The following is a 17,964-nucleotide window of genomic DNA, read 5'->3' as shown; positions in this document are numbered from 1 at the left end:
TCTCTGACCTGGTGGCCCTATTGGCCACATCCATAACAAGCTCCTATCCTAGCATGACATGGTGCAGATCCATGTTGTCTCCCACAGAAGCAACATACTTGATTATTGCTCGACGCTGACTTACTCACCCCACCTTTCCTATTAGGTGGGATGTGATATCTTTTTCCGATCATAGGTTTCTTCCTGAACCTGATACTGTTCCTGTTCGTGTTAAACCTCGACCCTAACGCAGTAGCTTGCTCGTTCAAATCTCTTTCTATCAGTTGAGCTCGACGATAAATTTCTCGATAATCGTTCAGGTCAAAAGGCACCATTGGTTGCTTCATCTCTAATAGGAGGCCATTCTCGAACCTTCAAGCCTTTTCTTTAGGGTCCTCTACCAACCTTGGAGCATATTGAGAAAGCTACGTAAACTTGACCTCGTACTGGTTAACAGTCATTGTTCCCTGGCGGAGACGCTGGAACTCTTCCGTTTTCTGCTCTCTGGCGCTCTTTGAGAAATATTGCTCGTTGAACGCCCTGAGGATGGCGTCCCATAACGAAACTACTCCTCCCAGAAACACGATCTCTCAGATGACTCTCCACCAGGTATTGGCGTTACCCTGCAGTTGATAGACTGCCAGGGTTACTTTCTCCTCCTCACTGCACCTCAAAAGTGCAAATGCCTTTTTTAAATTTTAAATCCAACGAAAGGCAGTCTCTGGATCTTCAGTACCGGTGAATCTCAGCGGACTCAACTTCAAAAATTGTTCCACCAGCTTGTATATAGGTCTCTCCACAACCACGTTCCCTGGTGGAACCTCAGCAGGAGCGGCAACAACAACAACGTTGGCAGCAGCAGCAGTGGCACCTGTAGTGGCAACAGGAATGACGACAGCTTGATTCTGGACCTGCTGTCCCATCAGGTCTCTCATCACTTCTAGCGCCTGCATGATCCCAACAGTTCCTGGATCACCAGGCGCTACTACCCTAGCACCAACCGGTGGAACCGGCCGCGATGCTACTCTACTAGCGCTGGCCTAAGCCAGCGCTTTACCTCTATTGCCTCAAGCACCAACTCAAGTCAGTGTCCTAGTCCAAGTAACAAATTCAATTGCCATTTTCCTAGGCCTCTGATCTTGCTCACTCATGGTGTAGATTCTTTATAGACACCTGTTTCCCATTCCAACACCATATTAGAATTTGAATGATGTCACAAACAAGCTATCAATCAGCTATCACTCACGTGTATCGGAATATTAAAAGCCTTTCCTACTAACTATCCCATGACTCATCGCACCTTATCACTCCAAACACTAACTTGCTTTGATACCACTTAAATGTGGATGTCACGACCCGAACCTCGAGCACATGCACATTCCTCAGTGGTCGATAAAATTTGTGACGTCCTAGGAAGTGTCACCGACCCATTTAGTTTATGGCACACACGGAAACGTAATAACAATCTCCAAACAACATAGAAGTGGGATAGAAACGTAGGATGATATTTTCACAAAATACACTTACAATACAGCAACGTATATATACAAAAAAAGTCTAATATCACATGGATCTATTTCAAAACGAAAAGTGTCTAGGCTATCTAAGCTTTGAGCTCCTCGTTTATGGAACTAGAGTCCCTTCCGATCCTATCAGACTTCTCGATAACAAAAAGGGTGAACTGTCACTCACTGTCCAAATTAGACGGAAGACCCGTCGACATCTGGCATGGACTAAAGAAAAACCTAAACTTCACTTCTTGCGACCCCTGCACCTCGTTTGATGATCCTTCATCTAGGGACCTGAAAATGGTTATACAATAACTAGTGAGACAATGTCTCAGCGAGTCCATCTCCTAAATCCCAATTAGGAGAAAAGTACACCCGCATGCAATCTAACCATATCTCCTCAAAACTCATGTAACACTAGTGTTTGTCTTGCATGACAGTACCATTCAACTTGCATATAATTATATTGAAATCATGCATCATTGGAACATCTCGACATGTATACACATATAATTATATATCATTCCCGAATGAGCATCATCCGGCTCTAAAGGCTCGTGACGGCATCTCATATCATTCATGCATTTATTCAATTTTGGCCCAGGACACCATTCATTGCACTCAAATACCTCAATTAAAATGGTGATTTTGGCCCATTTTCTTCATATTAGAAATGCATAGTAAAATAATCGTGTATTGGGACACGGTTAGATCGAACCAGAAAAGTTGTATCATCTCTTTTGAAATCCCATAGTTTGATATAATATTTACAAATACTTTCGGTGTCTAAACTCCGACACTTGGTATTTTCCAATTAATTACCGAAATTCCACAATTTTGAAATAAATATTCAATATTAACAATCATCACTCAATTACACAATTCAACAGTTTATTGCATAAATTGAGCATACCACTACAATCAGCACGAAATTTCGGTTACTGGCTATCCCGATATAATTTCCGGAAAATATTAAATAATTAAATCAATTATTTGGCCAATTACTATTTACCAAATTTAACTATGAATTATAATTGCACATAACTTGAGGCCACTATTCAAATACCTAATTAAATTAATTCACTACATTAACCTCCTAGACTAAAATGCTATTTGAATATTTAAATTCCTAACTAAATAGTCTAACCAACATAACTAACTAGTCTAACTATTTAGTCCTAACTCAACTAACTTGGCTAACTAATACTTACCCTAACTAACTTAGCTAACTAGTCTTTACCCTAACCAAACTAATTACCAATCTTAATTAAACTTAATCTAACACTTAATAAATGTAATCAACTCCTAATCAACAATTAGGAAACTAACTCACTTAAATTAAAAGCCAAAGACCTCCGACGACGGCGAAGCGGCGGTAGCAAGGTCCCGACCTTTGGGGGCACCGGAGTGGCTCCGGTTAGCTTGGGACAGGGTCGTGAAGCCCTCAGCTCATGACTGAGAGAGAGTCCCCTCGACTAGGGGGAGCCAAGCAACGGTTGCACGGCAACCGTAGAGGCGAGGCGGCTGCATAACGACGTCAGTTGGTGGCTTGCTTTAGAGCTGCTGGAGTCTTGGCTATTGGACAGCAGCACAGGCAGAGAGATGAGGTCTTTCGGTGGGGGTGGTGAGCTGAAACAGAGGATGGGTGAGTTGTGGTGTGGTGGCAACAAAGGTGGACGGAGTTGCTGAGTTTCCGGCACAAAGATGCAAGGGTTATGCCTGTTTTGGAGAGCTATGGGCTTGCTGGTGTGGGCGATCGTTCAGCAAACACAGGCCCAAACAAGGAGAAATGGAACATGAAGGATAGCTTGGCTAAGAGGGGGTGTTGGACCAGCATCGATGGCACCCAAAATAAAGCTTCCTCTATTTTTCGGTTGCTGTTTTGGTCAACTAAGGGGAAACCGAAACAGGGGAGCCGAGGCAGGGGTGACCGAAACTCTTAAAGAAGAATAGGACAAAGGAATTTACGGCAAGGGAAAAGGAAGGAAAATGAAAGAAATAAAAAAGGAGAGGGAGAGGGGCGTTGCATGCCATGAGGAAGAGAGGAAGCGCACAGATTGGGGAGAGAGAAGAAGTTAAAACAAACCATGAAGGGTCCCTCCCTCCTTTTTCCATGTCTTAGGGTCCTTTTTCCATGAAATCTAAGCTTCCATCACTTTCAAGGGACCTACCCCCCTTGAATGACTCTATCCTCTTCAAATAACACTCAAATGAAGTTGAATTCCCCTTGTGTAAGTGAAGCTCCGAATTTCATTGCCTTTACATTACTTTCCTTTCTTTCTTTCACCTTGCCATTTAATGGCCTTAGATAACAAAAATAAGTCCTCAAGTAAACTCTTATAACTTCTTTCTCCATTGATCCCACATTGAAAACTAAAATCCATTTAAATTATGACATTTCTCCATTTCACTTAATTGCTGTAATTTGAATATTTCACCAACAATTCAAGTTTATAAAAAGGCCTTGAGAGGACGCATCAATGTCCCTAAAATTCATGGTGACACAATAGAATTCTCAATTTCTCAAATCATATTAAATTTCGTGGTTAATTTCAATCGGATGCGATTTTAGCGTAACTTAAATTACCGGGTAGCTTTTAGGGATTTTTGGCGCAATTGACCCGTAATTGGTTTATCTCAAATTACAATGTACATTTCAACACATCGGTGACTCTCGGTTGTCGTGAAAATCTCAAAGTTTCAAATACGAGCACAGGGTACCAAAACGACAGAAAAATCAATTTAGTGTTATTTTGCAAGAATTTCGCAATTAAATGGAACCACCCACATTTAATCATGCATCTCTATCAAATCGACCTATCTCCAGTTTTTGATAGATTTTCGACTGTGTCGTAATAATCCTTGCAAACTGACACGATCGAGCAGTCAATTCTTGGTCTAATTCTCAAGCCTGGTGCATTAAAATCCCCTAATGACTTCCCCGAATAATCTAGTTATCTCATGAGTGATTGGCTCAGAAAATAACACTATAGGCACGTTGATGAAAAGCCCGACTCATTTAATCGGAAACAGAAGTGGAAAAATCATAATGTCACCGCAAGTCAGTTCAAATAATAAATACTAACAATAGTATCACTCAATCAAATCAGATCATATCCTCGATTAATCGACTCAGTTAATTACATGTCATCACGACCATCTCTTGGTTAGTTCATTCAATACTATCTATGAGTCCGATCAAAATACAGGACTCCTTAGTCAGGGTGAAATATAAATAGTGTAATATTCTATCTCCAAATGACTTATAGAGCTATCAAGTAGGTATGCATAACATTCTATCTCCAAGACGACATATAGGGTCATCAAGCCGTTATAACATACCGATGCATAACGTTCTATCTCCAAGACGACATATAGAGTCATCAAGTCGTTATAACACACTGTTAGGTCATACCATCCTTTCTCCAAGATGACATATAGAGTCACCAAGCCGGTATATAAACAATTTCTTCTCAAGATGACATGAGAGTCATCAAGCTATTATAGTATAATATCCATTCTCCAAGATGACATATGAATCATCGAGCCATTACAGTATTTTTGTTCTGAAGACACAATCAATTTACCATTTTTATTATACTCGATAAAAATACACGTGTACGGATATATAGCCAGCCTTAGCCAAAATACAAGGTTTTAACTTTCGAACCTCCCACTATTTTCAACAGTCCCAAAATAGATTTTTGGCGCTGTAGACCGACACCTGGTAATTTTCCAATTTATTACCAAAATTAATTAATTTATGAATGAAATCCTAAAATCACAATTAAATCAATTCAGCACAAATTAAAGCTCAAATAAATAAATAGACTGCACCACAATAACCAGTATAAAATTCCAGTTGTCAACTATCCCAGCCTAATTTTTGGAAAATAAATAAATAAATAAATAATTACGGAAAATATTAAATAAATGCCAATAAATCCAATTTAGGCCCGTAATGCCTAATTGGATGCCGAAACGGACTCGGAAAATTTCCATGACTAGTTCTATAAATACTAGAGCCTATTTACTCACTAATTGCACCAATTAACGACCTAACATGCATCGGCAAATAATTAAATTTCACTAATCTAATCTAACTAACCACCTCAGTATACTTAGCTTAATATAATCAATCCTTAAGCATAATTAACCTACTAAGCGAGGATTAGTAAGTTAAGTTCACCGGTTTAAAGTGAAGACCGGTTCACAGCGACAACAGCGAGATGGCGGCCGAAATTCGAATTTTCGACGGCGTTGACGAGCACTCAGACCAGGCCCAAAAGCCTTGCAAGCCCACAACAAATGCTTGGCTTGGGCCTGCTTCTTGGGCTTGAGAGTCGCTGAGTTGGGCTTGCCGAAGTTGGGCTGAACGGACTTCAAATGGGTTTGACCAAAACTGAAAATAGGCTGCTGATATCACTGGGCTACTGCACGGGCTTAATGGAGCTGCTAGGCCTAAGTGTTGCGGTGTAGATGGGCTTCCAATGGGCGTGATCTGAGTTGGACTCGATGGAGAGTTGGGCCGAAATTGCTGCAGAGAAGATGGGCCCGTGAAACTTAAGACTGCTGGGCCAAAGATACGCGATGGAGAAACGGGCAAGCTGGCAGAGGTTGCTTAGGGCGAGGAAATCCACGGCTGGCTTCGCTCGATTCACACGGTGCAATGGAGAGAGAAGCAGCGTCGACGGATGAAGCTGGCGTTTTCGTGGGCTAAGGAGACGCGTGGACGGCAGCGAAATGGAGGGCAATTCGGTGGTGGAGCAGGGCGTTGCTGCGGTCAACAATCAGCAGAGAAAATTGTTGGTGTTGACCCATGAGGTGCGCTGGCGTGAGAGCTGAAGGACGTGCGGCAAGCTGGGAGATTCAGTGCTGCTGGGGCTTCGGTGGGCTGAGTCGTGGCAGGGAAATAGACGATGGATGATGATGATGATGGAGCGGTAGGCGAGAGAGAGAGAAACAACGGTGAGGGAGAGCAATTGAGGGGATGAAGTTTCGAAGGAAAATGAAACAGAAGCAAGGCAGACGGTGGGGGAAAAAAAGGCGTGCGAGAGACGCTTTGGATGGAGGGGGGCAAAAGTCCATAATCTCATCTCTTCCATTAATGGCTTGGTCTCCCTTTTATCTCCATGTATATCACTATGTTCCCTAATACTTTCCAACAATACAATTCCACCAATTAATCCAATTTAAAGCCAAGAAATGTGGCCTCCAAAATGGCATACAAATTTCACCATATATGCCTCAATTTCCTCTTCGATTATCCAAATCGAGGTCCAATTTCGCTGAAGGAAAATCTCGAACAATTTTCTGTATGTCCCTGACACTCAAAGGTTTGGCTTGGAAGTCCAAATTTCCTTTAATTTGGCCCGTCCGAATTTCCGCTAATTTTCCGCAAAAATCCCGGAATCTCCGAAATTCCTCGAAAGATGAGTCAACGTTCCTAAAATAGATCATGACACAACAAAACTTTCAATTTTGAAATCGGGTTCAAATTCACGGTTAATTTCAATCCAATGCGATTTTACTATAATCTAATCTACCGAGTAACTTTTAGGAAATTTTGGTGCAATTGACCCGTGATCGATTTATCTCAAGTCATAATGTTCATCTTCGACACATTGGCGACCCTTGATTGTTGTGAAAATCTCAAGATTTCAATTATGGGCATCGGGTACCAAAACGATAGAAAAATCGATCTAGTACCGATTAACGAGCATTTTGCAATCAGGTGGAATCACCCACACTCTGACCACATATCTCCGTCGAATTGGCCTATCTTCAATTTCTGATCGATTTCGACAGTGCCATAATGACCCTTGCAGACCAACACGGTCGAACAGTCGATTCGCGGTCGAATTCTCAAGTCTATTGTATTAAAATCCCTTAACGACTTCCCTAGATAGTCTAGTTATCTCGTGAGTAATCAACTCAAAAATAGCATTATCGGCACGTTGATTAAATGCCCAATTATTTAATCAAAAACAAATTCTGAAAATTCAGGCTGTCACAAAAACAAATGTCATCATTCACAATTCTATGAACCTAATGTCGATAAGCACAAAAGCCAGCTGCGAAAATTAGACCTTAGGACTTGATTGATCGGAATCCATGACTAAATAAAACCTCAAGGACTTAGTTTACAATCGTGCAAAACATTAAGGACTCGCTGGGGCTGCTCTCCCCCGTGAATTTGTTCACATATGCAAATAACGCTCTCCACCGCTCAAACGTCTGATTTCACATTAAGCTTTGCCTTCTTAAAGAATACCACCGTGCAATTTGCGGTCCCCCTTTTAGACCTCTCGCTATTTGAAGTTCAGACCAGCCGAGCTCACCATCTCTAATGCCCAATAGGGTTTCTTTCCTCGTTGAGGCCACAAAAATTTCTCAACTCAGTTTAGCTTCTCCCTATTTGAGCAGGAGCAGATAGATCCAACAGCTGGATTTTGCTTCAAATCTCCAACCTCCAATCACCAGCCAGGATTCAACAAGCGCACCAAGCATAGAAACATGGTCACGTGAAATTAAATTGCCACGACCACCTAACTTTTCTTTCTCTATAAGGACAGTCTGCAAATTGTGCATCAGGCAGGAAATATGAGACCCTGAAACGGACTTAGGGCGTGAATGACAAAATTTCTGTTTCTCGATTTCTCTGTTTCTCTATTCCCCGGAACAAGTTTGGAACAAAAATCCGTTTGGTAACGCAATTTGATTTCTCTATTTCAAACAGATTTCTATTTCGAAATAGAGAAATTGAATAAATCAAAAGCTGAAATTTTTAACTTCTCAATTTCTGAAATAAAAATCAAAAACTGAAATCAAACCATATAAAAAAAATCTTGCACTTTCTTGCTAACTTAATTCACTCATAAACACAACTTCACAAATTATTGCTAATTTTCTTTTTCTTATTTTGCTCGTGCTTTTTTTTTTTTTTTTTTTTTTTTTTTTTATAACTTCCTTTTATATATGAAAGGCAATTGAATGGGTCCCAAATTTTAAAAAACGACCAAAGTTCTTAAATGCTTACTTAAAAACAATGGGGCCGTTCCTCTTAGAAAAGGTATGCGCATGGCTAGTTGAAGAAAAAGTTCTTACGTAATAGATGAATAAAAAACGTGCCTAGAAATTTAACCTTATTCTTTTACGGATTCAAAATTCTTGCAAAATCAAAATAATTAGATTGTTACATAATCTTGAATTTTAATTCGAATGCAAGAGATTCAAGAGAATCTCTCTCTTTGCTATGCAAGGGCCATTAAAGGTTCATTGAGCAACAATAAAGAAATTAGAGATGAACAACTGGACTGATTCAATTCGAGAATCAAAATAAACCGACCTTCCCCCGATTGGTTCCTAATCATAAACATTACTTTAAGGTAGAATTCTCATATATTCATTTACACCATTAATTTTATTTTGTTAATAATCTTGTATAATACTAGTTTTTTGATAAAATGACAAGGTTGTATAGGCGTCATTGATGGCACCCATATTCATGCTTCCGCAGTACTTGTTTGAACCTACGCAGGATGGGCTTGCAAACGATACATTGACCGAGGAGGGAAACCAAATAAATATGCTTAGAAAAAAAATTGCTAATAAAATGGCAAGGGATAATAATATGCCGGAAATTCCATGAAATTGTATTTTCAACTTTTGTAATGTATTAGTATTATTTCGATTATTATTTTGTATTTGAGGATTTCCCATATTGCTTTAGTATTATTTCGACTATTATTTTGTATTTGAGGATTTCCTATGTTGTTATCTAATCAATTTCTATTCCTAGAAATAAAAATTTTGTTATGTTATCAAACGGAATTCTGTTTCAGAAATAGAAATTTTGAATCGTTATCAAACGGGTTTCTTTTCTCGAAACTTGTCCGGGAATGGAAATTAAGAAATTGATTTCTGGTCGAAATCAATTTCTATTTCAGAAATTTTGTCATGCGCAGCCTTAATGTCACATGGGAAAGTTACCCTCGGTTTCTTCATGCATGATCTCTATTAAATGGAAATTTTTTTCAAATATATGCATTGAGTAATTGTCAAGTTTTGGGAAGTCTTAATTTGAATAGATCGTAGAAGTAGATTTATAGTTTCTTGAGGCAAAAACATTTCTTGAGGCCCATTGAAGATGATTGAGGGGGAGAGAAATTTGAGCGACATAGGACCCAAAATAGGGGCAAGCGTTGGTCATCATCCCCCGCTGTTGTTTGTACATTAAGATTTGCCTTGCCAATATTTTTATGTGCTTCCCAAAATTCGTCCCATGAACTTATCCATCATCACCTTCTCTCAACTTAAATCTCATTTCCATCTTTGAACTTAACTGGACACGAATCCTTATTGTTGAGCAGCTCTTTAAGTAGAATCTGAAACATCGATTCCTTTTCAGAATGATTTATGAAGAAGACCCTTTATGCCCTGAATAAAGTGATGTCTTACACTAATGAAGAAGACCTTCTCCAACTTGAGATGCAGAAATCAAATGTACTTATCGTTAATGATCAAACAATCAAAGGTTCAGAGCAAGCAACACAAGGAAGCGATATGAGAGAGACAGAGACAGAGGCAGAGAGAATTTTGCTGGTCCAGTGTCCGCCTATGGCCGTCATTTTTGCGCGCGGAACCGAAGAAATGCTGTCATTCGTGACGTGGGCAGGTCTGCTCCTTGTATTCGTGCCACGCCAGTCATACTCAAGCCTCAAGCCCATAGTGAAAGTCTTGCGTGGCTTTGATGGTTGATGTCCTATCTTCTTGGGTTGGGTTCCCTTGGGAAATTACATGCAGTGGCTACTTTCGGCATTTGCCTGAGCTCGTTTCCAGGATCGTGCAAACCAAGGTTTCTCTGATCTTGTCCAAGCGCTTGGGTGTTCAGTTGATCAAAACTTCAAAAGAAAATACACGGGTGAAAGCCTCAGAGAATGTTAGAAAGATGGAAGCTTACCATGTTGCTGTTTGTGGGTCGGTCGGGTCTGGTAAAACAAGCTCGTTGTGTAGTATGCTTGGCGAGATTCCTAGGACAGCGGAGGCAGCAGTAAGGGTCTATGGAACAAGAGTGCTTGGATTTCCAACCCGGAACTGTGAGAGAGAACATCTTGTCTGGCAGGAGATTGAATTCCGCCTTCAATGAGGATGTCGAGGAAAGTTGTGCTATGAACAGGATGTGTCGAGATGTGGAGTAGTGGAGATTTGACTGTGGCTGGCAACAGCGATGAACTTGAGTGGAGGATAGAAGCAGAGGCTTCAATCAGCATGGCCAGAGTCTGCAGCAGTTCCAATGTCTAATTCCTGGATGACCCTTTAAGCACCGTCGATGTGCAGATTGGGACTCACCTGTACAAGGCAAGCATCAAAACTGCGTCATTTTTTTAGCTCTATTGCGCAAGTTCCCTCAAAAGTAAAAGACTTCATCGCTGAAATGTCTCATGCAAATGCTGTCTCGGAAGACTGTTATTCATTCCACCCATCAATTGGAGTTTTTAGATGCCACTGACCTCATTCTTGTAAGTTCGTGGAGCGAGCAACACAAGAACGTACAAGATAATAATCTCATTTTGAGGCATTTTATCATGTCTTTTGTCTAACAAATGCAGATAGCAAGGATTAACAGGAAGAGAGCAAGAACTTGCCACTCCACCTGGGACATTAGGACGATTTTACTTGAACAACTGAAAGAAGAGCGAACACCAACCCAGCTAATCTGTAGGGAATGTCTGAGTCCACTATGCTTTGATCCTTGGAAGACTGGAGGGGAAAAAGAGGAAAACAATGCTGATATCAACCTTCGGCACAATAAGTATAGGACCAGTGATCTATAACAGAATGCAGGACTTCGGCTTGAAAGCGTGGAGTCAAAGAACGGGATGGGAGCAGGTCATAAATCCTGCAGACCCGCGTGGCCAAGATGGAGTGGCGACAGGACCAGCTCGATAACCAGCTTGAAGGAAAAAAGGCTCCTTTTTCTTGATCTATCATTTACCTTCCTCAAGATAGATCCCCAAGGCAGCTCTTACTAGATGATCTCCTAACATACTCAGCTGCTAAATTTGAGAACGAAGAGAACTTATTCTCTAGCAAGAGCTTCGGCGAGTCATACTCTACTATCTTGCCTGCATCCACCAAACAATGCTCGCATATTTAGGTTCACACTCTTCATGCAATCAAAAGCACAGAAAATGCTTCTTAATTGTAAGATAATCAATATATAACAGAACAGAAAGGGCTTACCTTCATCGAGAACCAAAACCAGGTCATTATCGATGATAGTTGGAATCCTGTGAGCGATGGTAATGATAGTGCAATTACCAGTCTCTTCCCTGATAGTCTTCTGAATCTGGTTATCGGTGGCCGTGTCAACCGAAGCGGTCGCCTCATCCAATACCAGGATCCTTCTCTTCTTCAAAAGCACCCTAGCAAGGCAAGCCAGTTGTCTTTGCCCGACGCTCCAATTTTCTCCGTCCTCAGCAACTAGGACAATTAAGCACAAAACTCAGAAAAAGATTGCCCAATGAACAGAAGGGAGCGCAAAGATTTCTCACGAACAAAGCCTTCATATGTTCATCCATGGTATAATACCTGGTGCATCGAGAAGCCTCGGATCCTGCCTTACCATCTCTGCTACGTGACATTTGTTAAGAACCTAAATATAAAAAAAATTGTTATCAATCATCCATAACAAAGAAAGTCGTACCTTTTTTTAAATTTTATTACTTTTGGTTTTACCTCCCAGATTTCTTGGTCCGAATGCTCTTCCAAAGGATCCAAATTTCTTCTAACGCTACCCTCAAATAGGATTGGATCCTGTGGAATGATACTCAGCCGCAATCTCAAGTCCTGCAGACCAATTTTGCAGATGTCCACCCCATCAATAAGTATCCGCCCTCCCGATGGTTCAACCACCCTGAAAAGCGCTTGGATGAGAGTGGACTTTCCGCTGCCTGTGCGTCCAACGATTCCAATCTTTCTCTCTCCAGGGAACGTGCAGGTCATCTCCTTGAGGATCACTGGGAGAGAAGGAGCATACCGGATGCTGAGTTCTTGAAGCTCGATTTTTCCTTCATTTGGCCATTCAGGGTCCGGCCTGGAATCTTCAATCACCAGGGGAGCTTCACTCTGTATGTTGGTAAATTGAAGAATTCTCTCGACCGAGATCATTTTGTTCTCAACATTGCACAGATTCCATATCACCCATGCTTGGATCACGTTTAGGTTCAAGCCATATGTCGCCACTAGCCCAGCCAAGCCTGAGATGGAAAGTTGATCGGTTCAAAAGTAAATTTAGCCAGTCAAGGAAAAAGAAGGCAGGGAGACTAATCTCTACAAATCAAAATATGCCAAACACAGATATTGATCGGTAGCATTATTCATAGCCAATGAAATTTCAAACATTTTGGCGACCTGCTGCATTGAAATGTGTAATGAGAGAGGAACTTACTGGGATCCATGACCGACCTAGGGAGGCTCACCAAGATGATCAGGACGATGAAGAAACCAAAGTTAAAGAGGAAGTTTATTCGAACAGAGAGCCATTCCATAGTGCTGCTGTTATGGAAGACTATCTGAGAGTAATCGTCAATTAAACTAAGACACCTCCTCAAGAAATCATCTTCCCGGTTGAAACATCGAACTAGTGCAGCCCCTGTGACTGCTTCCGAGAAGTGATGAAGTATTGGAGCCTTCTGTATCCCAACCATCCTGGCCAGTTCTCTGGCCGTGGTGATGTAATAAGCCTGCAAAACACGGTTTTTGCATGCAGTCAGTGGCACGACCGTGTCAAAAATAAACCTGCTGGAAGCTTATACATAATTCTTTTACTTCCTCAGATATAGGGCCTATCTGAAGTAGTAACCAGTAACTCCATGAGTAAAACTGGAAAACTTGCCTGATACCACATGGAGATAGCAAGGATCACAAGGAAGAGAAAAAAAAATTGCCACACCAGTAGGGACATTAGGACGATTATACTTAACAACTGAATTAGAGCAAACACCAGCCCTGCTAATCGGTAGGGAATGTCTGTGTCCACTCTGCTTTGATCCGTGGAAGACTGAAAAGGAAAAAGAGGAAAAACAATGCCAATGTCAATTTTTGGCACAATAAATATTGGACCAGTGACAATAACAGAATAGAGAACTTCAAAAAACAAACCCGATCGAGAATTCGGCTTGAAGGCGTGGAGTCAAAGAACGAGATGGGTGCACGGAAGACTGAAGAAATCATAACATGGAAGAGATGTTGAGCAGTCTTGATGGCAATAGTTGACAACAAAACTGCCCGTCCCAGAATAAAAATTGAACTCCCACCAGACAGCAAGATGAATACTCCAATCAGCTTTTCTCTGCTGGTCCTGCGATCGTCCTCGGTCGCCCAGGCAATCCAATAATTGCTGGCCATCTGTAATCCTTGAAAGAGAACCTGGCAAAGAAGAATAATCGGGACCAGCGCACCTTTATAAGCATAAGTCACAAAGTTGGAGTACACGCTCCATTTCACACGGCCAGTTTCGGATTCTTCTTCTTGTGTTTTTTTCGAAAGAGTTTTGTTTTCAACGTGCTCCTCAGAGTTTTCTTCCACGATTTCAATTTCGCACACTTGGCATGGCTTGACAGATGATGTCCTGTCTTCTTGGGCTGGGTTCACTTGATTTACAGACTGTCTATGGGCGGACAATTGTTTAGCAAGTTCACCGTGCGGATCCGCAATTAAATCTTCATACTTCCCTGACTGAACTATGCATCCGTCTTTCATAACCTACACAATTGACGTGTTAAATAAAAGACAAGATAAAATGCCTCAAAAGGAGATAATATCTTGTGTTCTGTTAAGGTGTTGCACGCTTCATGAACTTACAAGAATGAGGTCAGCGGCATCTAACAACTCCAACTGATGGGTGGAATAGATAACAGTCTTCCGAGACAGCATTTGCATGAGACATTTCTGCAAAAAAGCTTTTTACTTATGAGAGAACTCGCACGAAAAGGGAATGCAAGAGAGAGTTAAAAGATGATTCAGTTTTGATGCTTGCCTCGTACAGATGAGTCCTAGTGTGCGCATCAACAGCGCTAAAAGGATCGTCCAGAAAGTAAATGTCGGAATCACTGTACACTGCCCGTGCTAGTTGAATCCTCTGCTTCTGTCCTCCACTCAAGTTTATCCCTCTTTCGCCAATCGCCGTCAAATCACCATCGCTCCACATCCCGATGTCCTGTTTCATTGCGCAACTTTCCACAACATCCTCATAGAAGGCAGAATCGAATTTCCTCCCAAACAAAATGTTCTCTCTCACACTTCCGGTTTGAATCCAAGCACTCTGTGGTACGTATGCTTTTGTTCCATTGACCCTTACTGCTTCCCCAGCTGTTCTAGGAATCTCATCAAGCAAACAACACAACAAGCTGCTTTTACCAGACCCAACTGACCCACAAACAGCAACATTGTAACCTTCCATTATGTTAATCTTCTCCAATATTTTTACTGTAGGTTTTCTAGAAGTTCCATCGCCTGTACCCCAAGTATATTCACCAGCCTCAATCTCAACAGCAACATCTGATTGTTTTGGGGATAGATGAGCCAATAAGTTCTGGCGATCCTCTTCTATAAGGAACTGTTGGACACGATCGATAGAGACCTTAGTTTGCGTAACCATGGAAATGAGCTCAGGCAAGTTATAGATTGGCTCCTGCAAAATCCTGAAGGTTGCCAAAGCCGAAAGAACTGTACCTGCTGATAATGGTACTTTCAAGAAAATGCAAGTGCCGAAAGTAGCCACTGAAACCAGAGTTGGCGAAGCCCAGAAGAGAAAAGCGACTGCGGAGCATGTGTAGAGGTACCTTTTCAGCAAACTTAGCTCCATCTCTCGGAGTTGGAGAATCTTCTTCAGGAATGTCGGTTCCCAAGAATGCAGTTTAAGGACTCTCATGCTCTTAAGAGTCTCGGAGGTCACTTTCATTCTAGCATCCTTGGCTTCCATGATTTTGGAATGATGCCTTTTCTGCACTTTCACTAATGGCGTGTTGCTAACCATTACAAATATCGTGGAAGAGAGAGCAGCAATTGTGGGGGCAGCACCAAGATTTCTGTATAAAATGACTAGGGCTAAAAGTACTTGGACCGGAACCAACCAAATCTCATGAACGTAGGAGCAGAAGTCCCCCATTTTCTCAACATCCACATTGATCAAATTCACGATCTTCCCATTGCTCAGACCAGCATACCTCATTGATTGACACTTCATATAAATCAATGCCATAAGGCCAGCTCTAACACGTATGGCAATTCGCTGAGCACCAAAATACCACTGCCTTTGAGTTAGTGATTCAATAGTCTTTGAAAAAAGGAACATGAACGCAAGAACCAGTCCTAAGTGGTAGCTTGAATCTTCACGCTTGGATGACAAGAAATTCACAAAGCTATTGATCAAGAGAGGGCCCATATATGAAGCTAGTGTATTAATTCCTGTTACCAAACATAGAACATAATTGTCTACGATTTTTAGGCCTCAAGATGCAACTTAAGAAAAAGAAGGGAAGAGACCAGACGTACCTGCCAGTGCTCCATTAATCGCCAGCGATCTACATAGAGCAAAGCCGATTGCTTTCAGCAACGAACAAGGTCCAAACTTTTGTTTCTTCAGCGATTCCTCGAACAATGACGAAGCATGTTCTGCTCTCTCAGACTGCGATACCGGAGGGATATGGCCTGATTCGAGCTTTTGCTTTCGACCCGTACAGAAAAGGGGGTTCAGCCATTGAAATGTTAGTCGGCTCCAAAATCCAGCATTGTCGAAGCCATCCAGATCTCTACATAGAGTCCCTACCTCTTTCTGAAGCAACGGTTGGTTGAGATGACGACTACTAGTAGGCTTGGTGGTGCAACTAATGACCACGACACTTAGAGAAATCATTAGTGAAAAAGGGAGGGACACGATCTCAACAGTACTGGCTCGCAGGGGAAGAGGCGGCAGTTCCTTGGATTTTCTCAGTTGGAACACCAAGTAAGAAGAGACAGAAAGTGAACAGAAAACAGTGAAATAGACCCACCAAAGAATTAGCACAAGAGGCCACTTGCTTCTGCCTCCTTCGACAATTGTGCTCCTAGCGTAATATGAAATGAAAGATGCGAGGATCCAAGTGACGGCCCAAGAAACAGTGTCAGCATCCACAATTCTGTGAACCCAATAACGATAAACACAAAAGCTACCGTATACCATGGAGATTATGACACTGCAAAGCAGAATCACCATTGAAGAGACTCGAAGTTTGCTCATTACTCTGTCACTGTGGATTATCTCTGCATCACCACCACCACCACCACCATATCTTCTCTGTTTCCAAATGTCCATCAGAACCCACGTCACCAAAACGAACCCAAACACTACATTCACTAGCTCAAGTGCTATATACAAGTTGACATATCCTGAAACTCCGGGCGAGATGCTTCCCATTGAAATGGCCATGGACACTGGAAGAACTCTGCAACTACAAGAAACTGCAACCCAAATGAAAAAAGAAAGAAAAAAAGGAAACTTGGTTCAAGCTTTTCGCACGAGAATATCAAGAAACTACAGAACGAGGAATTGAACGGTTTCATTCTCACTATCCGTAGATAAACTTCAAGAACATGTACAGGTAATGCTATATTCACTCCCAGTGAGAAACTTTCTATTGAAAATGCCATGGTCACAAGAAAGAACCTGCAATCCCAAAGAAAAAGGGAAAAAAAGGGAACTCGTACTTTTTTGCACCGGAAAATCTAGAACCTGCAGAACGCTTTGAAAAACATGTACATGTTGTGATGCTTCAAAAGTATGTGGCAGTGGCCTTCTTTGTTTCCTGAGATTCAAAGCTGGGAAGGAGAAGGAGGAAGATGGAGCAGGCGGCTTTCTTTGTTTCCTCTTTTGTTTCCTGAGATTCAAAACTGGGAAGGATCAAGATAGAGCAGGTTGGCGATGAGACAGTGTGCTTTCAGTGGGACTGCGATCACTGAGTTTGTGTTCTAAAATCTTTTATATAGATGCGAGACCAGCCGGAAATATATAAATATACAACAATCACCATCGCCGTAATCTTTGTTAGCTATCACCTCTAAGATGGAGTGTGTATATATCATCGTTGTTATTTTAAGAAAGAATACAAAAAACACATCATAATTTCACTGATCGATTATTTTTTTATTTTGGAAAGATTAGGCCTCGTCGGAAATGTATAAATACACAACAATCATCATCGCCGTAATCTTTGTTAGCTATCACCTCTAAGATGGAGTGTGTATATATCATCGTTGTTATTTTAAGAAAGAACACAAAAAACACATCATAATCTCACTGATCGATTATTTTTTTATTTTGGAAAGATTAGGCCTCGTCGGAAATGTATAAATACACAACAATCACCATCCCCGTAATCTTTGTTAGCTATCACCTCTAAGATGGAGTGTGTATATATCATCGTTGTTATTTTAA

The 17,964-nt window shown here is 41.3% G+C and overlaps 1 protein-coding gene across 1 annotated transcript; it reads right to left on the bottom strand.

Moving 5' to 3' along the window:
* Positions 1–11,140: 11,140 nt before the first annotated feature.
* LOC104417756 (putative ABC transporter C family member 15) lies at positions 11,141–16,959 on the bottom strand. Its single transcript, XM_010028977.3, has 10 exons — positions 16,047–16,959; positions 14,530–15,959; positions 14,355–14,441; positions 13,653–14,255; positions 13,387–13,551; positions 12,940–13,234; positions 12,228–12,748; positions 12,081–12,144; positions 11,733–11,972; positions 11,141–11,614 (listed from the first exon to the last, which is right to left on the bottom strand). The coding sequence occupies exons 1-10, from the start codon at positions 16,957–16,959 to the stop codon at positions 11,490–11,492; spliced, it is 4,443 nt and encodes a 1,480-aa protein (XP_010027279.3). The 3' UTR covers positions 11,141–11,489.
* Between the last annotated feature and the right edge of the window lie 1,005 nt (positions 16,960–17,964).

This window comes from Eucalyptus grandis, chromosome 8 (genome assembly GCF_016545825.1).
Source record: "Eucalyptus grandis isolate ANBG69807.140 chromosome 8, ASM1654582v1, whole genome shotgun sequence".
In the NCBI taxonomy this organism is placed as follows: Eukaryota; Viridiplantae; Streptophyta; class Magnoliopsida; order Myrtales; family Myrtaceae; genus Eucalyptus; species Eucalyptus grandis.
Note: the sequence above shows the minus strand (reverse complement) of the source record. Positions and strands in the feature narration are given on the sequence as shown.

Coding starts and splice junctions, on each gene's coding strand:
- LOC104417756 (XM_010028977.3), bottom strand. CDS start 16,959: ATGGCCATTTCAATGGGAAGCATCTCGCCCGGAGTTTCAGGATATGTC. Junction 15,960..16,046: donor GATTAATGGAGCACTGGCAG/GTACGTCTGGTC, acceptor GTTTGGTAACAG/GAATTAATACACTAGCTTCA. Junction 12,749..12,939: donor TAGGTCGGTCATGGATCCCA/GTAAGTTCCTCT, acceptor TTTCCATCTCAG/GCTTGGCTGGGCTAGTGGCG.